We start from the raw sequence: 21,199 nt of genomic DNA, 5'->3' as shown, positions 1-21,199 counted from the left end.
TGGATAGGATACATAGTGAACCTTGGAATACTCCAAATCCAGTGCAAACAGAGGACACTCTCTGGTAGTAACTATACTCTTTAGAATGAATCTCTTGTAATAGAAGGTAGTAAACATTCAGCCTAAGGCTTCATGTACCTGAGCAGCTGCTAAACTTGAGTTTAGGAACTTTTGGCATTTTTTTGCCAAAACTCCTAAACTCTACTCCATAAAAGCCTATGTGTCCATGTACACATAGGCATTTAGCAGAGTTTAGGAGCTGCCGCGTTTAGGTGAGGTTAAACCACGGGAAAACACCAAAAGCTGCAAAAAGGCAGTAAAACGTGGCAACCGCGGTACCGCGTTTTTGCCACGATTTGCATTTTCGCTGGCGGTGGCCGGCGGTCAGGGTAGGCTTGTGTACATGAAGCCTTAGGGACTTCCTCTTTGGAAGCAGCCCTAAGCCAGCAACTATGGAACAGTCCCTCTAAAGTCAGACAGCAGCCGTCTCTCTAGGATAGCTCTAAGACCACTACTCACTGTGTCCCTGTGTACAAAGGAATGCCTCTTTCTGGTACCTGCCAGACCCTGTACCGTGAGCCTCCAGACCCGATCCTCAGCAGAATTTTTCTGGACTGTTCTCAGCAGCTTTAACAAAAGCTCTCCTTGAGCTGGGACCTCGATGAACCTCCTGTTGTCTTCAGCTACGTAGTCCAGGAGGGCAAACAGCCCCTGCAGGCTGGGTCTCTCTCCACCAGGACAAGGGACCTGCTGTTCTAGGCCCCAGACTATTTATACACCTCTTACCCCTTTGTGGGTCATCCTTTCTGACCAGGGATGGGAGGAGGCTATATAAATATTCAGCTCAGGGCCTGCCTCTCCCAACCCACTATATTCTAGGACCTACTAGAGCAGGAGGGAGCAGTTGAGCCTGCAACCAACAGAACCCCAAACAGCCAAAAACATTCACATTCTACTTCACTAGCTACAGAGGAGTAAACAAAACCCCTACATTTACCTAGTCCTACCAGCATCCTAACTAGGAGGGTGCTACAGGTCCAAGCTTCTTCTGGGTCCCACATTACTCCTCTTCCACCATTGGGTGACCACCTATTATGTAATGTGCACATTACATTCACAGAGTTACATCCTCCCTGATGCCAGCATCCATTTCCAGCATCTCACAGCTGGGAGTGTACACTGCACTGCATACAATTGCTAAGAGGAAGACATTTTTTTTTTTTTTACAAGAGACTCTTTGGGGTTGATTCACAAAGGGCAAATTGAGTGTTCATTCTGCAAGGGAATTTGTGAATGTGAACTTAGTGAATGCAGTGAAATTTTACTTTGCAAAGAATACCTAATCATGTGAAAGGAAAATTAAAAAAGCAACATTTTTGCTTGCAGATGATTGGATGATGGATGTCAGCAGAATGTCACCTCATTCACTAAGCTCCAGGGAAAAGTTATCTATATACCCACTGGATAGATTATCTCTTCATTTGATGATATACAATATATAAGGCTATCCAATATTCATACGGTGCTAATCACTAAATGGGATTAAACAACAAAGAATATCAAAAACAAAAAAGTGTATAATAAAGCAAACAAAATGCAAACCAAGCAAATAAATGGATGAAGAAGTGTCAGCATATACCCCTCAGTGAATACATCTACACCCTGTACTGTCAATATTCTAATTCTAGGATAGAATAATACCACAATATCTTTTACACATGCGCAAAAATAAATAAATTGAGAGATATCAGTACATTAAAATATCCCAAAAACTATTCAGTGTATAAATCCACAAATTACTGTATACTATGCAACTGTTCCATTGTAAACAATATATCACAAAGTGTCCATGTAGTCAAACTTTATCCGCATAATCTTTAACTCTTTAAGTATAATCATCAGTCCAACTTCCCATGATTGTATTCACCACTGTGACGTGATCCAAACAGTGCAGCCCACCACCAACTTAAAGCAGAGCTTCACCTTCTTGAACAACTTTGCCCAAATAAATTGCTGATACCTCTGCACTTACTGTATGGATATTGCCTTTTACTGTATTTATTAAAAAATACCTTTTTTTATTTTAAAAGTGCTGCCACTTTCCATCTCCTCCACCGCGGCGACCTATGTCATCCAGGATTTCCGTTGACTCCTGGGATATCTGTGTTATCAATCCCAGGAGCCAATGAGCATCCTCTGTTTCTGGCATCACGTTATTTCCAAAGCGGAAATGACGCAATTACAGGCACCATAATAGAGAATAGGATTCACTGCCAGGGGTTCCCTGTTGATGTCAGGTTACCATAACAACAGGGCGGGAACTTCCGCCAGCGCTGTCATAGCTGTGGTAAGAATGTGTACTGCACAGTGTCTTTACTGCGCAGGCATGAAACAGGATGTGCATGCTGGGTATGCCAGCTTCTCATGCCCACACTAACAATGGCCACCACCAGAAAGTTGGGAGGAAATTTTATTCTTATTTGTTGCAGGTAGATATTGCACAAACACATAGAACAGTTGCCAAAGTAGATGCACCGACTTGTAAGGGGTCAGATTTTGTTTTTATCCCAAGTTATGATTGGAGCTCTTCTTTAAGAACTTACACTCACCAACTTAAGTTGCCCAAAATATGTCAATTCGGGCCCAAACAGCATGAAATCATGAATAGATGGGTGAGCCAGACCAAGCCATGCAGCATATCCTCCTCAGAGCTTCAGAATCACACAGCGGGGTAGATTTACTAAAACTCAGAATCTGGTGTAGCTGTGCATGGTAGCCAATCAGCTTCTAATTTCAGCTTCAGCTGGAAGCGGATTGGTTTCTATGTATAGTTGCACCAGATTTAGCATTCTCCAATTTTAGTAAATAACCCCCAGTGTGTGCACCTTCTGATTTTCCTCCAAATGTGTCACCCATGCATCTCCCCTTTTGTTGCTCTGAAGAAATAGTGGTCTGGCTATCTCAATGTGCTTATTTGAGGGGTTGTTATTGCAGCAGCTTTCACACTATATATATATATATATTTTTTTTTTTTTTTTTTTTCTCATTTTGGGTCTTTCTCACTAGTTAGCACAGAGTGGGGGCTCATATGATTTATCTGTTCATTTGGTCTTACCATTACTTTAATGTCTTTTGTTCATCCAGGTGTACTGAAAGGAGGTGAAGTTGTCATAACTATTGGTGGGAACACCAAAGCTAAAAATATCATGCATATTATTGGACCCGGCACTGTTCCTGCATTTGAACCATCAGTGGATAGAATCCTCCAAGCATGTCACTGGAATCAGTACAAAAGTGTTGCTGTTGCAGCAATTGGAACAGGTATAAATAATGAGGTCATTTATAAAAGCATTCAAAACAAATGTTGGAACTTCTACACCAGTTTAACAGACATAAACAGTGTTTTTGTACTGTACCTTATGTAACCACTTCACATCCTTAGGCCACTTCAAAACGCCCTGGACTTGAAATTCTTAAAACAAGCTCATGATGTAATTTTGGGGTAATTTTTTTCCAGCTTGGTGTAATTTTTTTGGCAATTGTCTGTCTGTTACGTAAAAGTGATCTGGGCAGCTCTAGAGCCGCCAGATCACATTTACAGTTGTGAGAAAGACTGCCCACCCCCGGTAACTTTGAGAGCAGGAGGTGATCTGGGAACATCTAATGAACCTAGAAGTGATGTGTATTACATCACTTCCAGGTTCATAGCTGTCATTCCTCTAGGATAAAGCTAATCAAGCATGATCCATGCTTGATTTGCTGCACTGGAGAGCAACGGAGACATCTGGGGTCTATTAGACTCCTTTATGTCTCCATAAAGATAACTTTTCACCTGTGCATGCTATCACATAGGGGACATGATATCCTCCTTGTGATAGCAATAAAAGTAAAATGTAATTAAAAAAAAAAACATAAAAAATGATAATACAATGAAAAAAATTATTTAAAAAATTAAAAGCACCCCCATCTCTACCCCACAAATACACATAAATGCCACTGTGCACATACTGTAGGTCCCAAACAGCAACTGTACCACAAGTGTATTGTATAACCATGAGAGTGAAAGCAATGATTCAAGGGCCATAACTCATGATTATTTTAAATTGAAAGCCTGTAAGGGCTATCATCTATTAAAGGAAAAGTGTGGGATAGCACAAATAAGTTGGACATGTTATCCTCATGCTTCTATAACATTTCTTTCTTTCCTAACGCCTTTAGTTTGTGCAGTACAGGCACTTGAACTGTTAGGAAGGAACCAAGAATGGTCCCCTCTCGGTTTGGAAGTTTAGCATGGGTGGATACAACTCCGGCAATCTACCCCCTCGTTCAGTCCCTCCCTTTCATTGCAAACAGGCACACACTCAATTTGCTAGCTGGAGCGGGCACTCTTTTGGCGTGCCTCCATTTCCATGGCAAAATGTCAGCATGCTACAACTCAGAATGGGAGTCACGCGAAAAGCCGTGTAGTTCCTTCATCTCCAGCAGCTATGGTGGTCTTATGTTCTGGGCTGCACTTTGCCTGCAGGTATCTTGTCCCCACTGCAAGCCTCCGCCACCCCCTTTGTGGGCTTTGGGTTCCTCGTGTCCTCTGATCCCCTCCCTACCACTCAGCAGCTTTCAAAGCCTGTGTCGGCCTCTTCTCCAGCTATTTCTAGGGAAGGGGGGTGATTGGGTTATCAGTATGGTGAGCAGGGAGGGGCACTTCTCATGTTCAGCGTTTCCCTGAATGAACACAGGAAATGCTCTCTACACATCCCACAGTGTTCATTCAGAAGGGAAGACATGGTACACATCAGCTACCTGTTCACTGTGTCTTTCTGCTTTATAAATGAACACATGGCAAGGTGTACCGAGCATTTACTGTGTTCAATACATTTCAGAGCTGCTTCACCGAAGGCTGTGTGTGCTCAGATCATTCTGCCTGCAACGGGGGGGGGGCAGATCCTGACCACATTGTCAGCAGAAGAATCCAGAGAAGACTATAGCCCCTCCTACAGGTAATTAACTCAGAGGGCAGAAACGATTTACAGGTACTAGCAGCTCAAAAGGGTTAATATCAAAGCAAAGTTCCACCCAAAAGTGCTTGTTTGCCTCCTCCCCACCTTCACTGTCATACTTGGCACCTTTTGGGGGAGATCGGTTACCTGGTTTTGACAGGTACCCGCTCCCACTTCCAGCTCAGTTTGCAGCGGCAAAGTGAGCCCGAAGTTCGGCCCACTCCTTCCTCCTGAAGTCTCCTGGGAACTTTCACAGATCCCAGAAGACTGCTGGACCAATCAGGATGTGCAGCGAGACTCGTGCATGCGCAGTGGGCACCCGGCTGTGATGCCGCGAGCCGCCACAGCCTGGTGCCCACACTTGAGATGCCGGCGGGGGGGTATAACTGTGCACACTATTACCACTAAATCTGGGGGGTTTAATCATTAAAATGGAAGGAAAGGCTACAAAATAATCCACCTTTAAAGGCTAAGTTCACTTTTCAGAGCATGTTGCACATTACTCCCATAATTCAGGTGTAACATGCTCCAGACCTGTCCCCGCACCCCTGATCCCCCCCTTCTGTGACAGTGGGCAGGGGATCTTCTCCCCTGACTGTTTACAAGTCCTGCAGCTTGTAAACAGTCAGGCCTTATCGAATGTACAGGCCAAAAGTTGCAGGGCTTGTCTGCAGAAGCCTGACATTGCAGACTCCTGAGGAAAAAAAATAATAAATGCTATTTTTTTTTCCTGCAAAAATATGTGTATTTATTATTTTTCCCAAAAGGTGAATTTAGCACGTTGTCTACTCACTGGCTTTAAATTTGCTGCATGCGATTTCTAAAAAATATCAATGGACTTTTAGTCCTCATGCACACTGGATGTTTTTACAGCAGCAGTCTTTGGCTTTTGGGTTTTTTTTCCACAGTCAGTAAAAACCCCAGCATGTTATCCTATGTGTCCATTCACACATAGACTGTAATCAGCGTTTTTTGGCAGGTGAGTTTTTTTGATGGAAACAAAAAACCAGGACTAGTGGGTTTCTAGAGTTTTATTAACTGTAAAAATGCTCTAATGCTGAAAAACGCGGTAAAACATGGCAAACCGGCGGTTTTGGACTTTTTTTTGAGCAAAAAAAAAAAAAAAAATGGGGGGGGTCAAAATAAACCACAAAAAAACACAAACGTGGAAAAAACGTGGCAAAACGCCGCTAAATGCTAATGCAAAAATGCTAAAAAACACTGAAAATCTCACATTTTTAACACGACTTTACACAGCTAACGTTATCAGCATTAATAAAACGCCCCGTATGCATGGAGCCTTAACAGTCTTTCTCTAAGTGGTCATGTGACTGCAACGCAGTGGTGAGTGTTTCTGTCTGTCCCAAGGGACAGCTCAGCCTCCTGGTCAAGACTGGGCCCCCATCTGTCCCTGGCCCAGAGCAACTGGCTTCTATGGCAGTAGTTTTGCCACTGCCTTTTAGTTAAAATGTGCTACAGCCAAAACCTTTTTGTCATTAATGGATAGAGTGTGGAAGGATTAAAAACTTTGTCAGGTTAATTGGATAGGATAAGTAATAGGATATCCTAACATACAGTTGTCACTAGAACACCTAACAACTCCAGAACTAGTGTCCCCAATGGAAGATTACCTCTCTTTTCCTGTTCCAATAGATGAAAGCCAATAGATGAAATAGAGGAAAGCTTTCATCTATTGCTCTGAGGAAGGGAGTTCAACTCCCAAAATGCATTAGCACTTTACCCGAGAACCCATGCTGTCCACAACTGGCATCCTTTGACTTCTTGTCCCAGTTTTTATGACCTTTTTGGCTTTTGAGTATGTTTTTGCTTTTTTAAATAAATTTCACATTATCACGGTAATGCACAAGGAGAGTGCACCCTGTTTTGTTCTTTTCTGATCTGCTCACCTGACCATGTAAGCTGTTCAAAAGAAAAAAATCTTGAAATTTTAGGCAGCAGCTTTGAGTCCTAGTGAAATGTGGCAGTGTGGTTACAAATGGTTTGAAAAGCAGAGTGAAATTTTCATTGATGGTGGAAAATACCATTTTTTGTTTTGCAGGCGTAAATCGGATTGATCCAGAAGAATCGATTAAGGCCATTCTCAAGAGCACATTAAAACATTTATCAGAAATATTAATCCCCACCTTGGAAACAATCTGTATAGTTGTTATTCAAGAGAGCATTTACAAAGTCTTCCTGAAGGTTTTTCAGGAGCAATGTGCTGAAATGCAGGTATACATGGTGTCATGTTATAATTTTATTCTTTTTATTCTTATACACAGTAAAGTTATATAAATTGGAACAGTAGTGTTTTTCATGTTTTTAGATATACATGTTTGAGAATTCAGGTTAAATTCCAATGTAACTTTTCATTTAAATAAGTTGAAGTTATATTAAAGGCTGTTTTGTTGTTTTGTTTTGTTTTTTTATAACAAACATGTTATGCTTACCTGCTCTGTGCAGTGGTTTTGCACAGAGCAGCCCCAATCCTCCTCTTCTTGGGTCCCCCGAGGGCGCTCCTGGCCCCTCCCTCCTACCGGTGCCCCTGAGCAAGCAGCTTGCTATAAGGTCACCCGAGCAGGCTCACTCATGAACCCATTGCTCTGTCTGTCCGTTCATACACAGATCACAGCTCTACCCTTCCCCTGCTCTCTCCTCATCGGCTCACTGGCTCTGATTGACAGTAGTGGGAGCCCATGGCTCCTGCTGCTGTCTCAGCCAATGAGGAGGGAGAGACCCCAGAGAGCTGCTGCTCTTGTGCACATTGCTGGATCAAGATGGGGCTCGAGTTAGAATTAGGGGGGCTGCTGCACACAGAAGATTTTTTACCTTCATGCAGAGAATACATGAAGGTAAAAAACCTTGAGCCTTGACAACTACCTTTTAATACATCAAAGCAAAATGTGTCACAGCTTGAGTAGCAAAGCTTGCCCCCACAAGCATGCTACAGAGGAGGACCCTTGCTCTGTCTTTGGAAGCTATTTTCTTGAAAAGGGGAACTTAATCTTTTAATCTTTATACATTTTTTGATGACTTAATATAGGATTGACTCTTGCCACTAATGTCACATGCATTTTATTAGTTTTTTCTAAGCAGAACTAAACCCTTCTAAATACTAAACCCCCCCCCCCCAAATTTTCCAAAGCAGATTAGAGAACACCTCTATGATTAAGCCCCATAGGCGGGGCAAAACATATCACAGAAGCATAGCCAGGAGGAGTTCAGGCTGAACTGTGTCTTTACTTCTCTATATAGTGGCTGAGTTCCAGTGTGCGAAGTTTCCGCTTTCTGTATTCCGATCTGTTTCAGCTAGCCTTGATGAGCCTGTTTGAACATTAGCACCCGATCTGTGCTTTTATTGCAGGGAAAGTTTTGGCACTCCAAATTTTTGTATATGGGTCTCATTACTCAAAATAGTTACATTCAAGGCACGCTTTGAATGACACATGTCACAGTTGCCTGTGCTCTCAACTGAACTGTCAAGCTATCAATTAGCTGGTGTCATACCGTTCACATGTGCTGCACATGCAACTGCAGATCACAGTGAAGCTAACATGGCAACTTCCTGGCTGTAAAAGACAGGGGGGGGGGGTTAGTTCTGCTTCAAGGAGAGAGCACAGCAGAGCACAGAGCATTGAAGACCAACAGTAATGGGACAAGGGCCTTTCTACAACCTAGAGTATTGGAGGGAAAGGGAGAGTGCCAGCTGCCAGGGGAGAGAAAGATAAGGTACGTAAAACCGCTGCTTATGCCCCCCCCCAGACAAAAATGAGCATTTAGCCCTTGCGGTGGGGAAGAAGCCCCATTGTAACAGTAACTTTTTGATTTCACCTACAGATCAGCTATAAAGGGGTTTGGGATAATAAAAAAAAAAGCCTTCATACTCACCTCCATGCTGCAGCCTCAGTCTAATATTGCAGCTGTCACCAGCTCTAAGCCCAATAACTGGGTGAGAGATCACATGGATGCTGAAAGCTCATTTCTTGGTCAGCTTTGAGCAGAGAGCGGTGACTGTCAGTCACCGCTCTCTGTTTTTATCCTCCAGTGCTTACTGGAGTACCAGGCAAAAGAAGGCTCAGCTAGCTTTATCTCTCAGCCACACACCGAGAGCCAGAGCCAGCTGTGAATAAGGCATCTGGGTGGATCCTGTCAAAATTGTCGGGATCCTTTCAGAGCTTGGATTAGCTCTGTGACTTCTGCCACCAGCAGGCTTTAGCTCACTGTCACCTGATTTTAGGTCACAGGAGTGCAAAAGTAAGTGCACAGATATGGCCAAAAAAGCTTTGGCCATACTTCTCTTTTAATGATAACCACTAGAGGGAGATTAAAAAAACTTGTATATCAAATGCAACACTAGAACGATGGTGGAACAGCTGGTATATAAAAATGTGAAAACTAAATATAGTTATTTGAAAGAAATGACTACAATAATCACTGGAAATATGTGCTCCCTAACAATACACTCTACTTTCCTTATAGTGAAACTGTTGACATGATGAAGTCAAGTTTTCTTTTTCTTTTCCAGGAGCAGCAACGAGAAGAAAATATTGTAAGGGCAATTAACGCACAAGGTATTTGTGAAACAGATGGGGAGTTACTAAAGTGGCAAATAAGGTTGAAAAATTATAAATGTTCACCTTTAGGACATTTTCACTGGCATTGCCTCAATGCACTAAGGAATCTTATACAAGTGTTGCATTGCTATTCATTTTAAATGGCATTCCAGAACACACGGACAGTATAAACAAGTATGCATGTGCAACAACATTCCATAATACACAACTGTAAATAATCTGTGTTGTGGTGTACTGTGCTGCCAATAGGAGTTTATTCACACAAGTGGTGCTCTCTGAAGAACAATCCACATTCGGATTTATCTTCAGAGGGCATCTGCCAGGCTGTAAGGATGCATTATATCGCCTCCTCACTGCCTGCTTTAACTCCTTGATCCCCACACTAGCAGCCCTATTCACTTAAATAGGTTGCATTCGATGAGCGCTGCACTCACCAAAAAGGGGTTAATCCTTTGCACTGTGTAAAAAATTGTTTTTTTTTTTAACTTACATTTCGGCTGTCAGCAGGCAATCCTGCTAACACCTGAAAGAACCGAGTCTGAAGGTATCGCTTTCAGGAATCAGAGCATTTGCAAGAGTACCGATACTCCTGCAAATGGTTAGTATCGGCAATGATACCAGTATCGGTGCAACCCTAGTGCTAGGGGGACCTTAAAGAGGAATGGAGTTCTCCAAAAATTTGGGCATTCATTTTGAACCCAGAGATACTTTTTATTGCTTATGCTGGGTCAGTCTTTCATGCCTGCAATGTGGGAAGTACCTAGGCAAGGACAGTGCACACGCTGGCGAGGAAAAAATAGACCTAGTGCAGGGAAAGGTTCCTGATGAGTAGGGACATTATAGGGACAGTCCAGAAAACCCCTGTAGACTGCTATGAGTTTGGGGTACCCTGTACCAGCCTGCATCTGGTCTGATGCACTCATAAGACCTGTATCTCCAGCACAGCACCCTTTCAAGAGGCTACTTTATATCATCCAAGGGGGCCTGTTTAAAGGGTACATCTTGAGCACAATGCCACCTATAAATTCTGCACATCTGTACGGCTTTGTCATGGACAGCTGCACCAAATTCTAAGTGCGCCAGTTTTAATTTACCCCAATGAATTTGCACCTACCAGTGGTGCTAACTACAGAGTAATTTTGAGGGAAAAAGCACTGAATATTGATTTTTATCCAATAATTTTTTACACACTTTACAATTTACTTGCTTCAGCCCAAAGCCATGAGGGGAAGCTGCTGTATGCTTCACAAGGTCTCACAGTTGTGGTCCAGACCCAGTCTCTAGGAAGGTACTGTTATGTAGCGGACCCTAACATAGGGATCCTGCTGCTTAATAGACCATACAGTCACCAATCCAACATTCCAACAGAACCTTCATCATCAACTACCAATGTCTCATCTCCTGAAATGGCTGCTTTTCCTTCCTTTTACTCTCCATCACTCAAAAGGTTATCATGAAGGTTGCTGCCTCTGCAAATACCTCTGACACTCTGAGAGTCATCCCTCTGCCCTGAAGAAGGGGGAGTCCCTTTTCCCCAGAAACGTGTTGGCTTGATGTACTTATTGTATTGCTATTCCCAATAAACATCTTCTCACATACCATCCAACTTGCAACTCATTGGACACCGGGCACTCCTTTTTTTTTCCTTCACTTTCCAAGTCTACATACAGAAACGACCATAAGGCCGTGCCCAGAGGAAGCAGCCTGAGCCCCAAGAGGGCTCACCACCACCATCCTCAAATTGGGAATAAATCTCTGTAAGGCATCTCTTCCTACTCGCCCAAGATATCACCCACCTTATGACCAGTGACTGATCGAGTCAGTCTAGAGTGGTCTCTACCCTAACAAATGGTAGTAAAGCATGTTCATTAGACATTCACTTCGAGAGTCCCATCAATGAGTTTCCCCACTTCTGGTGCAGCACTTTAGTTCCACGTGTGTGAGTGTGTGTGTGTGTGGTCCTTCTGCCGCCCACGACCACCAACCTCACTAGCCCAACCCCTTCCTGTTATATATAGCCCCTTCTATAGGAAGCACAACTGCACAAAAAAGGTTGACACAGCATTAACATTAACCCCTTTATTAACATTCATTAACCCTATAGGCACAGACAATAACCTAACAGGCACCAGCCTATAAGCCCCACCCACACGTTAAATTCTGAAGTTTTTGACAGCCACAGTAGTGCTTGAAGACAGAAAAATTAGGACTCACAGCCAGCCATGGAAGTTTTAAGAAGCTTCTTTTGTAGAGAGCAATACACTTTGAAGCAATACATCCTGGCTGTCGCCTGTGACTTGACTATGAAGGGGCAACAGCACACTGTTGATTCAGCACTCTGCTTTCCCTTCCTGTAAGTGTAGTCCCACTGTGACTGAAAACACTGTGCAAAGCAGTAGAGCCCTAATTGGTTCACAGCAGGGGCGGACTGACCATTCGAGCACTCGGGCACTGCCCGAGGGCCCGGAGTCAGTAGGGGGCCCCATGAGTACCTTTCATTGGCTTTTTCATAGGCTTTTTTGGGTGTGGGTGAGGACACAGGGGCCCCATGATCCCCTATTGCCGGGGCCCCATGAGTTGTCAGTCCGTCCTTGGTTCAGAGTGCTGCCCCTCCTCCTGCCAGTCTCCTGTGCAGGGGATTACTGGAGGCTGATATGAATGCAGTTTCAGGTACTTATGCTAGTTCTAAAATGAATGTAAAGATTTTCCTTTTGAATGCATAACTGTTTTTTGTACATGCCTGGAATTCATCTTCACTATCTGCAAATCATGCAAGATGTAAAGCCTCATGCACACCACAGCTGTCAAATGCCCATTTTACTGACGTTTGCTATTGTCTTTCTGCCCCTAAATGCCCCTCTATGTTAGCCTAGGTGTCCATGCACACATAAGCTTTTACAGGTATTTAGACACAGGGGTGTTTAGGGACAGAATTTTGAAAGCACAAAAATAGTGTTCTGGAGAAGAGCATTTGAGCAGAAAAACGCCAGACATGCCTAAATGCTTGTAAACATGCCATTTTTAGTGCCTGAGCATTCATTAATTTCAATGGTTAGAATAAATTAATATTCTGGCCAATGAAATGAATGACTGCACAAACGCTCGATGCACCTGAATGCGTCTAAACTCGTTTGAAAAATGCGGCTTTAGGCGCGTTTTTAACGCTGCTTTTCTCCTGTCAGGACAAACCATTCAGAAGAGCCTAGTGTGCATGAGGCCAAATGCTGATTATTCCAATTTGTATTTTTTCCCCCAACAGTGATAATTCCCTATCCAGTAACCTGGACACACCCTGGGATAAACCAATATGAGGAAATATCTCTGGACAGTTCATCGGCAGAATACAAAAAAGTCGAAAGTAATTTTCTGCTAACTTCAGGTCGTTTTTTTACAGTTGTGCAGGTAAAGTATTTTGATTATTTTGTGCAGGTAACCAAAAATTCACACCTCCAAATGACCTTTTAACCACTTGCCTACATGCAACACTGTACCCGTATGGAATATCAATATTTTCACACAAATAGAGCTTTCTTTTGGTGGTATTTAATTGCCACGGGGTTTTTTTTATTTTTCTGCACTATAAACGAAAAAAAAGGGCAACAAAAAAGGGGAAAAAAAAGTTTATCTTTGTTTCTATTATAACATTCTCCAAACAGGTAAATTTTCTTCTTCACTGATGTGCGTTGATGAGGCTGCACTGATAGGGAGCACTGATGAGCACTGATGGGCACTTATAGACTGCACTGATAAGGCGGCACTGGTGGAAATTGATGAGGAGGCACTGATGATGCTGCACTTACAGGCAGGACAGATGAGCACTGACAGGCAGCACTGACTGACAGCACTGACTGGCATCACTGATGGGCTGCACTGATGGGTACTGATGGGTCAACCTGAAGGGGACTGATGGGTGGCACTGCTGGATGGCACTGATGGGCACTTTTGTGGCTGCATTGATCATCAGGGCACTGACAATTAGTGCCCTGATCAGTGCAGATGTCCTCTGTGACACTTGCTGGTTATCGGCAATTTTTTCGCACACTGTGACAGTGCCAACTGTATTTACTCTGTGATAATCTGTGTCATTGAACACAGCTGATCGCATGATAAAAGGCCGCTGTGATTTACCTTTTACCTTGTCATTGACCTTTTACCAAGAAAGGATGCCAAAATGATGTGATATCGTTTCAACAGGGGACTCGACTCGGCTACAGGGGAAGGATTGCTGTGCGGGGGTTCGCGGCCGGAACACTGTCCTCTTTACCTTCACAAGCTGCCGATCAATAAATATCCCCTGTTGAAATGATATCACACCATTTTGGCATCCTTTCTTTCGGCTCTTGTTGAGCCTACCACCCACAGAGCCCAGTTAGAGAAGAGCTGAGAGGTGCGGCATCCCATTGATGAACCAGAGGGAAGTCCTTAGCAGGATAGAGGAGTCCATAGGAGGACCCAGCTGATCCATTGAGATGTGATATTTTCTCAAATGCATGATGGAATAATGCATCTGGTGAGTGTGTAATTCACATATTTCATCACCAGAAGATGCACAGTGGATCAGTTGAATAAGAGCTTCACATTATATATAGATTATCACCTTATCACTTGTAGTCACCATCTTGGATGTGCGTTTGCACTTCTGTCACTTTAATATTTTTTTTTATATTGGAAATATACATTTGCAATATTGTTACTTCTTGCTATACATCTTTATTGAGAGTTTTGGTTGCTATCACTAGCAATTTTATTGATATTTAATTATTTATTACTCTGATGTGGTTTTTAGCGCTGCACCTTTATTTATCATATTTGGTCTTTGGAGGTTGTTGGTACCTTTCGGTGTACAGTGGCTCAATTTTAAGCGCTCACTTTTTATACTTGTATACAATTGCTTTTGCTGCTGTCTGAGTCTCTGTTAGAAGAAAGAGAGGGGACAGAAGAAGTGGAACAAGGACAGCGCTGGATAGCCAACAGGCTCAAATATTTAGAGGGGGGGGGAAGAGGGAAAGTTAGAGGAATTCATTAAGGAAAAAACACCCAAGCTTTAAAACCATGTCCCTGTGACACCCATTTCCCTTGTTTCTTGTACGGGTGTCACTAGGGCAGGCATGGGTAATTTTCTCCAATGAAATTACTGACAACAATAAAGTTTTATGGAGGTTCATAGCCTTCTCTGATCTAACTAGACAAATATTTGAGTTGGACTTTACCATTTAGTAATGTAATAATTATACTGATACCTTTATAGATAACCAGAATTCAGAACAAGAAACTGTGGCAGAGTTTCTCACTAAACAAGCAGACGGTGGACCAAAACAATCCTAAAGTGGAAAATGTACGGCACTTGTTCCATGGTACAGCTCTTGAAAACATCCATAATATTACCCACGGAGGTTTCAATCGGATTTATTGTGGTAAAAATGGTAAGCAGACAGTTTCTTGTACTCAAACCAGGAGTTGCCTAGGACCATGTAAAACTAGAAAGCAAACTATCAGGGGAATCCAATAAAACAGTGGCTCCATTTTCTGGCAGTGTGGCCCTTCAAAACGTCCTGAGCTGGATTTAAAAAAAAACTCTGCTGCCAATTTTGATAGCTTTACAGCAATCTTTGACAGATTCAGGTTAATCTTAATAGTGCCAATTTTACAATTTTACAAACTGGTGCTATTACTGCACTAAAGTTAAAAACAATTACCTCTGGTTTGTAGGTAACAAAACTGGAGGTAAATAAGACCAACTCTAACTTGATAAACAGAGACAGGCAGAGTGTGTAGCAGGGCGGCATGTTTGCTGCCGCTACTTCTTCTACTCCTCACTCCGGTTGTCAAGCACACTGTCACTGCTGACAGCCTCCTAGCAACCAGTGATGGTGACAGTGGGAGGAACCGGATGGGGAAGAAGAGGCACTGGTTGATCCAGGGAATATCCGATTGCCTCTCATGGGAATTTTTTCCCCTGCAGGAGCAAATTGGATCATGCCTTGCTGGGGTTTTTTTTTGCCTTCCTCTGGAACAACTGTGGGTATAGGGTTATAACTTGTTTTTTTGGGGTTTTTTTTATGGTTGAACTGGATAAACTTTTGTCCTTTTTCAGCCAGATTAACTATGTAACTGGTTCCTTTTCAGGTCTCTCTCTCCTTGTGATTGACAGCAGGCAGTGGACTAACTCTGTAGCAGATAGTTGGCTATCAGTTGGCTATAGAGCCACCCTCTGCCTGCTGTCAATCACAAAGGGAGTGGACCTGATGAGTGATTAGTGTCTTTTAGTCCCTATCAGGCTCTGCTTACCCAGCTTCAAAAATCTTCTTCCATGCACTGTCTATTTTGGATTTCCCATCACTTTCTACACCAGTGACAACTGTCACTAGAACAAGAGGAGAGGATGGATCCCCACCCCCTTTTGTTTTTTGATAATATGTTACAGATCTTGGATGGAGATAGAATTTTTCACTGCTTGGCCTGTCAATGGATGGGCAGTGTTTCCTCTCTGTGATTCCCAGTTCTTCTACAAGTTTGTATATAACTGGCATGCTTGCTAGAGGCCCAGAGCTTGTCCCAATATCCAGGCTTGGCAAAGAACAGGAAACTGCAAGCGAGTTAACGACATCCCAAACACAGGTCACAAATGTAGTGCATTTGCCTGTACAGGATCACTTTGTATTTTTTACCATGTAATCCGGTTACAGTGTGTTTTAAAAAGTAGGGCAGTACTTTTGGTGTTGTGCGATTTCAGCTTATTCAAAATGAATGGGATGAAATCGCACCGCACAGAACCACATGTGAATCGCACAGGAATGCACAACTCATTCCTGTGTGATTCAGATGCGGGCATGATGTGAACCAACCTTAAAGCATGCAACATACTGTAAATACACCTGACTGGCAATAGGGCAGTAAGGATACAGAAGACTACATTCATACATGCTTTTGGCGAATGGCTGCAGCAGGAATCTGCTCATTCATGCTGCTGTTTTGCCAGTACAGTTTAATGACATGTCACCAGTGGCTGCAGCTATCCGTGGCACAGCCAGCAATCACTGCAGATGATCACTGGCTGCGCAAACAGCCACAGATAGCTTTGGTTGCCAGTCACCTGTCAATAATGGACATGGTCTCGGTTGCTGGAGCTGGTCACTCACAGTTGTCATAAACAGCAGTAGGAGTCAGCAGATTCCTGCCGCTGCCATTCAGGCAGGGCAAATGTAATATATTGCAGCTTACCAGTCCTTAAAATTCAGTTATTTCAAGCTTCATTTCCCTTACCTTCATCTGGTCATTTTGCCAGTAACACACTTTTAGTCCTAGAATTTCAACACTCACTCACCCTTCTTTATTAAGCCAACTGAAGCATAACAGTAGTATAGAACCCTGCCCTTCTCCTGTTGTCCATAACATAGAGGAGTGTGGTCCTGTAGTTCTCAGAGAACAATGTAATTATTAACAAGACAGGCAGATAGCTTATTTGTTGCAGCTTACAGGTTCTTAAATGTAGTACCTGTATTAGTTTTCTTTTTTCAGGCTTTTTTTGTTAATTTTCACCTTGTGATCTTGCTCCACTATAAGGAAGCAGCGCTGTGTTACTGTAGAAAATGTTGGGGAATGTCTGAACAAATAATTTAGTCAGCTAAATCAATCAAATCACAGTGCCTCCAATACAAAAATAATTTAATGGACCTAATTATTTTGAGTTTTTCGCCATCCTGCCATCCTTGTATCAATGGTTCAGGCTGGTGGTGATGGTGTAATGGTGTGAGGGATATTTGCCCTTATGAATTATAGAGGTTATGAACTGACTTACATGATATATTGAAAATAGATTTGGGATTTATATACACATACACTTTAATTAATTATGTTTTTTCCCTAAACCTATCAGGTACAGCTCGTGGATATGGGACATATTTTGCTGTTAAGGCGGATTACTCTTGCTATGACAAATATTCAGCTCCAGACCAGGATGGATACAAGCGTGTCATCCAGGCTGCAGTAATCACTGGGAGATATTGTAAAGGAGACAAGTCCCTCCATGAGCCGCCATATATCAATGCACAGACCAAAGACCAGCGCTATGATTCTGTTGTGGACAATATGCAAACTACAACATATTTTGTTGTGTTTCATGATGACTATGCGTATCCAGAATACCTGATTACTTTCCAACCCTGAGCTCTGTAGATTATTAAGTGCCTAAACTACTTCTCTTTTTAACTACCCATAAATTAATAATTGAACAGAACTCGAAGTAAATCTATGACAGCTGAAGGCAAAGATCACATATGTAGAAATACTGTATTAATTTATCATATTGTTTTTAAATAGTTTTTCATGTATTGTACTAAAATAATGGATTCCAGTTTATACTGTATGTAGAGAAGCTTTAGACTGGAGGGGTTTACTGTGAATTTGAAGCTTTTGAAGTAGAATCAGTGCCTATGCAATCTGTAAACCAGCAATGAAAACCTCATTTGACATGACTCACCTGAGAATTTATTGGAAAGTGCAAGGGCTAATCCAAATATTAACAAAAATAATTATAAAGGATTAAGGATTTTACCAGAATATAGTGTTTAAGCCACAGGAATGGACTGAGGCAGATGCTGCTCTGTCTGATGGAGGGAAATGCAATAGTCATTATATGATCTCCAATGGTAATTACTCATGCTATGAACTATTAAAACCCAATGCCTTTCCTTTTGTTGGGGGATTGCTTCATCCTTTTTTTGGATCCCTGTAACCATAAAGCAATATCCTGCACTTGAGAGTGGGCCTAATGATAACAGTTGGCTACATTCTCATCCTGGCTTTCTTGGATAAGTCTCCTCTTGCTGCCCTCATAAGACTGGGGAAGTCTAGGAACACTGAAACCATAAAGCAAAACAGAGGGTGCATTGCCCCAGTGCATTATCCTTAAAACATAATTTTTATTTCATATAAATATGTAAGTATTGTACTCAGAAATTGACAAATGCATCAAAAGCTCATCATATAGAAACAGCAACATCCAGTCCTTGGTTCATTAGATTGCATGACAAAACCATTGGCTATCCAATAGGCTAACATGTTTTGAGGTCCACGAAATGCTTTAGCCTGTTGGATGTCTAATTTGTCCTGTCATGTGGTATGATGAATCAGGGACTGGATGTTGCTTTTTCTATATGATGGGATTTTGATGCATTTGTCAATTTGTGAGTATAATACTTACCACCTTTATATGAAATAAAATGTATGTTTTAGGGATAATGCACTGGGCCAGTGCGCCCTCTGTTTTGCTTTATGGTTTCAGTGTTCCCAGACATCCCCAGTCTTATGAGGGCAGCAAGGCGAGACTTATCCAAGAAAGTCAGGATGAGAATGTAGCCAACTGTTATCCTTGGGCCCACTCTTAATTGCAGGAGATTTGTGTTTGTCATTCACTTTGAAGTTTTGTGGAATCCTACCCAGTTTGACCTGGAAGGACAGTACAACTGATGCTTTCTTTCTGTTATTCATAAGCGATATTGGTAGAGTTTTCCTTATTGTTCACAGAACCTGTAGAACTGGGGCTTCTGAACCCAAGAATTGTATTGTGTATTTGCCATTGCCCACCCCCCAACTTTACCAACATGTAAGACTTTGGGAAATACCCCATGGAACACACACATATTAGTATAATGGTGAAGGATGTTGGTGAGGATGGCAAAATGTGACGTTATAATATTATCTGTTGTAAAATGTACTGCTTTATGATAGTGTATGGGCCATTTGTGGACAGAATGTCATGCATTTTATGGATCTAATGGTCAATTTGTTTTAGATTAATATCAATAAAAGCATAAGAAATTTTAATGATAGCGGATGTCATAAATATGTGAGGGCTCCTCAAAAGTCCAATTTATTTTTGACCTTTCATTCACAGGATTGGAAGTCAATGTGCCAAGATTTGAGCTGTTCCAGTGTTCCACAAGACATCAGTGACGGAGACCTATTCAGTAGACTGTACATTTGCCTGGATCCTGCTCACTTCTAGGCAGGCAAAAAATGGGAGGAGGCATTCTTCATGATGGATGACCATGCTGCAAGTGGTGTTAGGCAGGGAAAGCTTTCTTTGCTCCTTGCCTAACCTACAGAATGCTTCCCCCATTTAGACTGGAAATGTGCAGGGGATTGGCTGTCTTTCATTAGTTGCATATTATGGCCCTTGAGAGTACTCTTTATATCTCTCTAATGGGGGAGGGTGGTCCAATAGTTGTTTGTCATAGAGACCATAGGTGACCTTGTCCTCTATTGCTAGAGTTTATAGGGGTAATTCAGTAAAGCATTTAAAACATCTTTCTGGTGGAATTGACCCTTTAAAAATCTTGTGCCAAATTCATGAAGGAATTGCAAGAGTTCTGACACATAAGACAGATTCATGTAGTTCCAATCTGCATCACTTTTATGATATGTCATTGCGACTGTGACAAATTCAAGAAGATAATGCAGAAAATTAAACTGGAGGTAAAACTTTCCCACTGGGCAAATCCTGAAATTTCTCTCCTACATGTAAATATTTAGGCATGCCAATTTTAAAGCATGACATGTTTGGTATCTATTTACTCAGCGTAACATCATCTTTTATATTTTACCAAAGATTGGGTCATTATATTATACTTGTGTGCACTAAAATTCATTAAGTGTATTTTTTCCAAAAAATGTGTGTTTGAAAAACCACTGCACAAATACCAAGTGACATAAAAAATTGCAACACCCACCATTTTTGTTTTCAAGGGCCTGTGCTTTAAACAAAATATATAATGTTTGCGGGTTCTAAGTAATTTTCTAGCAAAAAAAATGCTGATTTTTAGTGAGAAGTGTCAGAATAGGCTGAGTTTTAAAGTACCGGTAGTTAAGGTGGTCCAATAAGGTGAAGGAATGCAGAGTGATAGGATTGGTTAAGATTTTGTGAGCTTGTGGTGGGAGCCGCAAACGATTAGTTATAGCTATTGGGTCACATTCCAAGGCCTCTATGCTAACCCACAATGGGGGTTAAATAGTTGCATGGAGTTTGATTAGCTGGGCCATTTGGTAATGTTAAAAATGTGAGGAAGCCCCAAGCCTCCCTGCTGCTTTGACTGGTAGATAGTGGCACAAGGTAACCGTGGCCAGGTCTTTCCCCAGGTGAATTGGAAAAAACACCATTATATTTTTACCTGCAAAAGGTGGACTTGGTTTACAAATGCTTGAATTGGAGCTAATTTGTGCAGCATTTACATTTTTGACACATGGGGGAGCCCTCTCCTAGCAAGATAAAATCATGATGCTTTTTAAGAAAATACTGTAATACCAAAATGAACAGCAAGGCGCATACAGTATATATAAAGCAAATATTCTGACATTCATCAAACACTTACTGCAGGGAAATTTATTGCTGCATGTGTTTTATGTGACAGTGATTGATTCACTACAAGTGAATGATTGGTGAAAGTCACATTTCCTGTTATATAAATATATCCCTAAGTGTGAATAGGGTAACAGTGTGTAGAGTGAGCAATTTGCTTCTAACTATTGTCATAACGCAAGGAAAACCATGTAGTGTTTTTAGCTATCCTTTCATGATTTATGCAAAATTATGACATTCCAGTTACCAGAAAAAGGGAAAACAAAACCAGC

At 42.0% G+C, this 21,199-nt stretch overlaps 1 protein-coding gene across 1 annotated transcript in view; it reads left to right on the top strand.

Annotated features, from left to right (window-relative positions):
• Nucleotides 1–18,045, top strand: part of LOC149452456 (protein mono-ADP-ribosyltransferase PARP15-like) — a 40,756-nt gene extending 22,711 nt beyond the window's left edge. Inside the window, exons 8-13 of the mRNA XM_089689352.1 lie at nucleotides 3,145–3,321; nucleotides 7,057–7,229; nucleotides 9,523–9,568; nucleotides 12,831–12,973; nucleotides 14,820–14,994; nucleotides 17,448–18,045. Coding sequence (XP_089545478.1) covers nucleotides 3,145–3,321; nucleotides 7,057–7,229; nucleotides 9,523–9,568; nucleotides 12,831–12,973; nucleotides 14,820–14,994; nucleotides 17,448–17,737 — 1,004 coding nt within the window. The 3' untranslated portion in view covers nucleotides 17,738–18,045. The remainder of the gene's footprint in view (nucleotides 1–3,144; nucleotides 3,322–7,056; nucleotides 7,230–9,522; nucleotides 9,569–12,830; nucleotides 12,974–14,819; nucleotides 14,995–17,447) is intronic.
• Nucleotides 18,046–21,199: the final 3,154 nt, after the last annotated feature.

This window comes from Staurois parvus, unplaced genomic scaffold (assembly GCF_062004578.1).
Source record: "Staurois parvus isolate SC_StPar_1 unplaced genomic scaffold, SC_StPar_1.0 ptg000471l, whole genome shotgun sequence".
NCBI lineage: Eukaryota > Metazoa > Chordata > Amphibia > Anura > Ranidae > Staurois > Staurois parvus.
The sequence above is the reverse complement of the archived record's forward strand: the minus strand, read 5'-3'. Positions and strand labels throughout refer to the sequence as shown.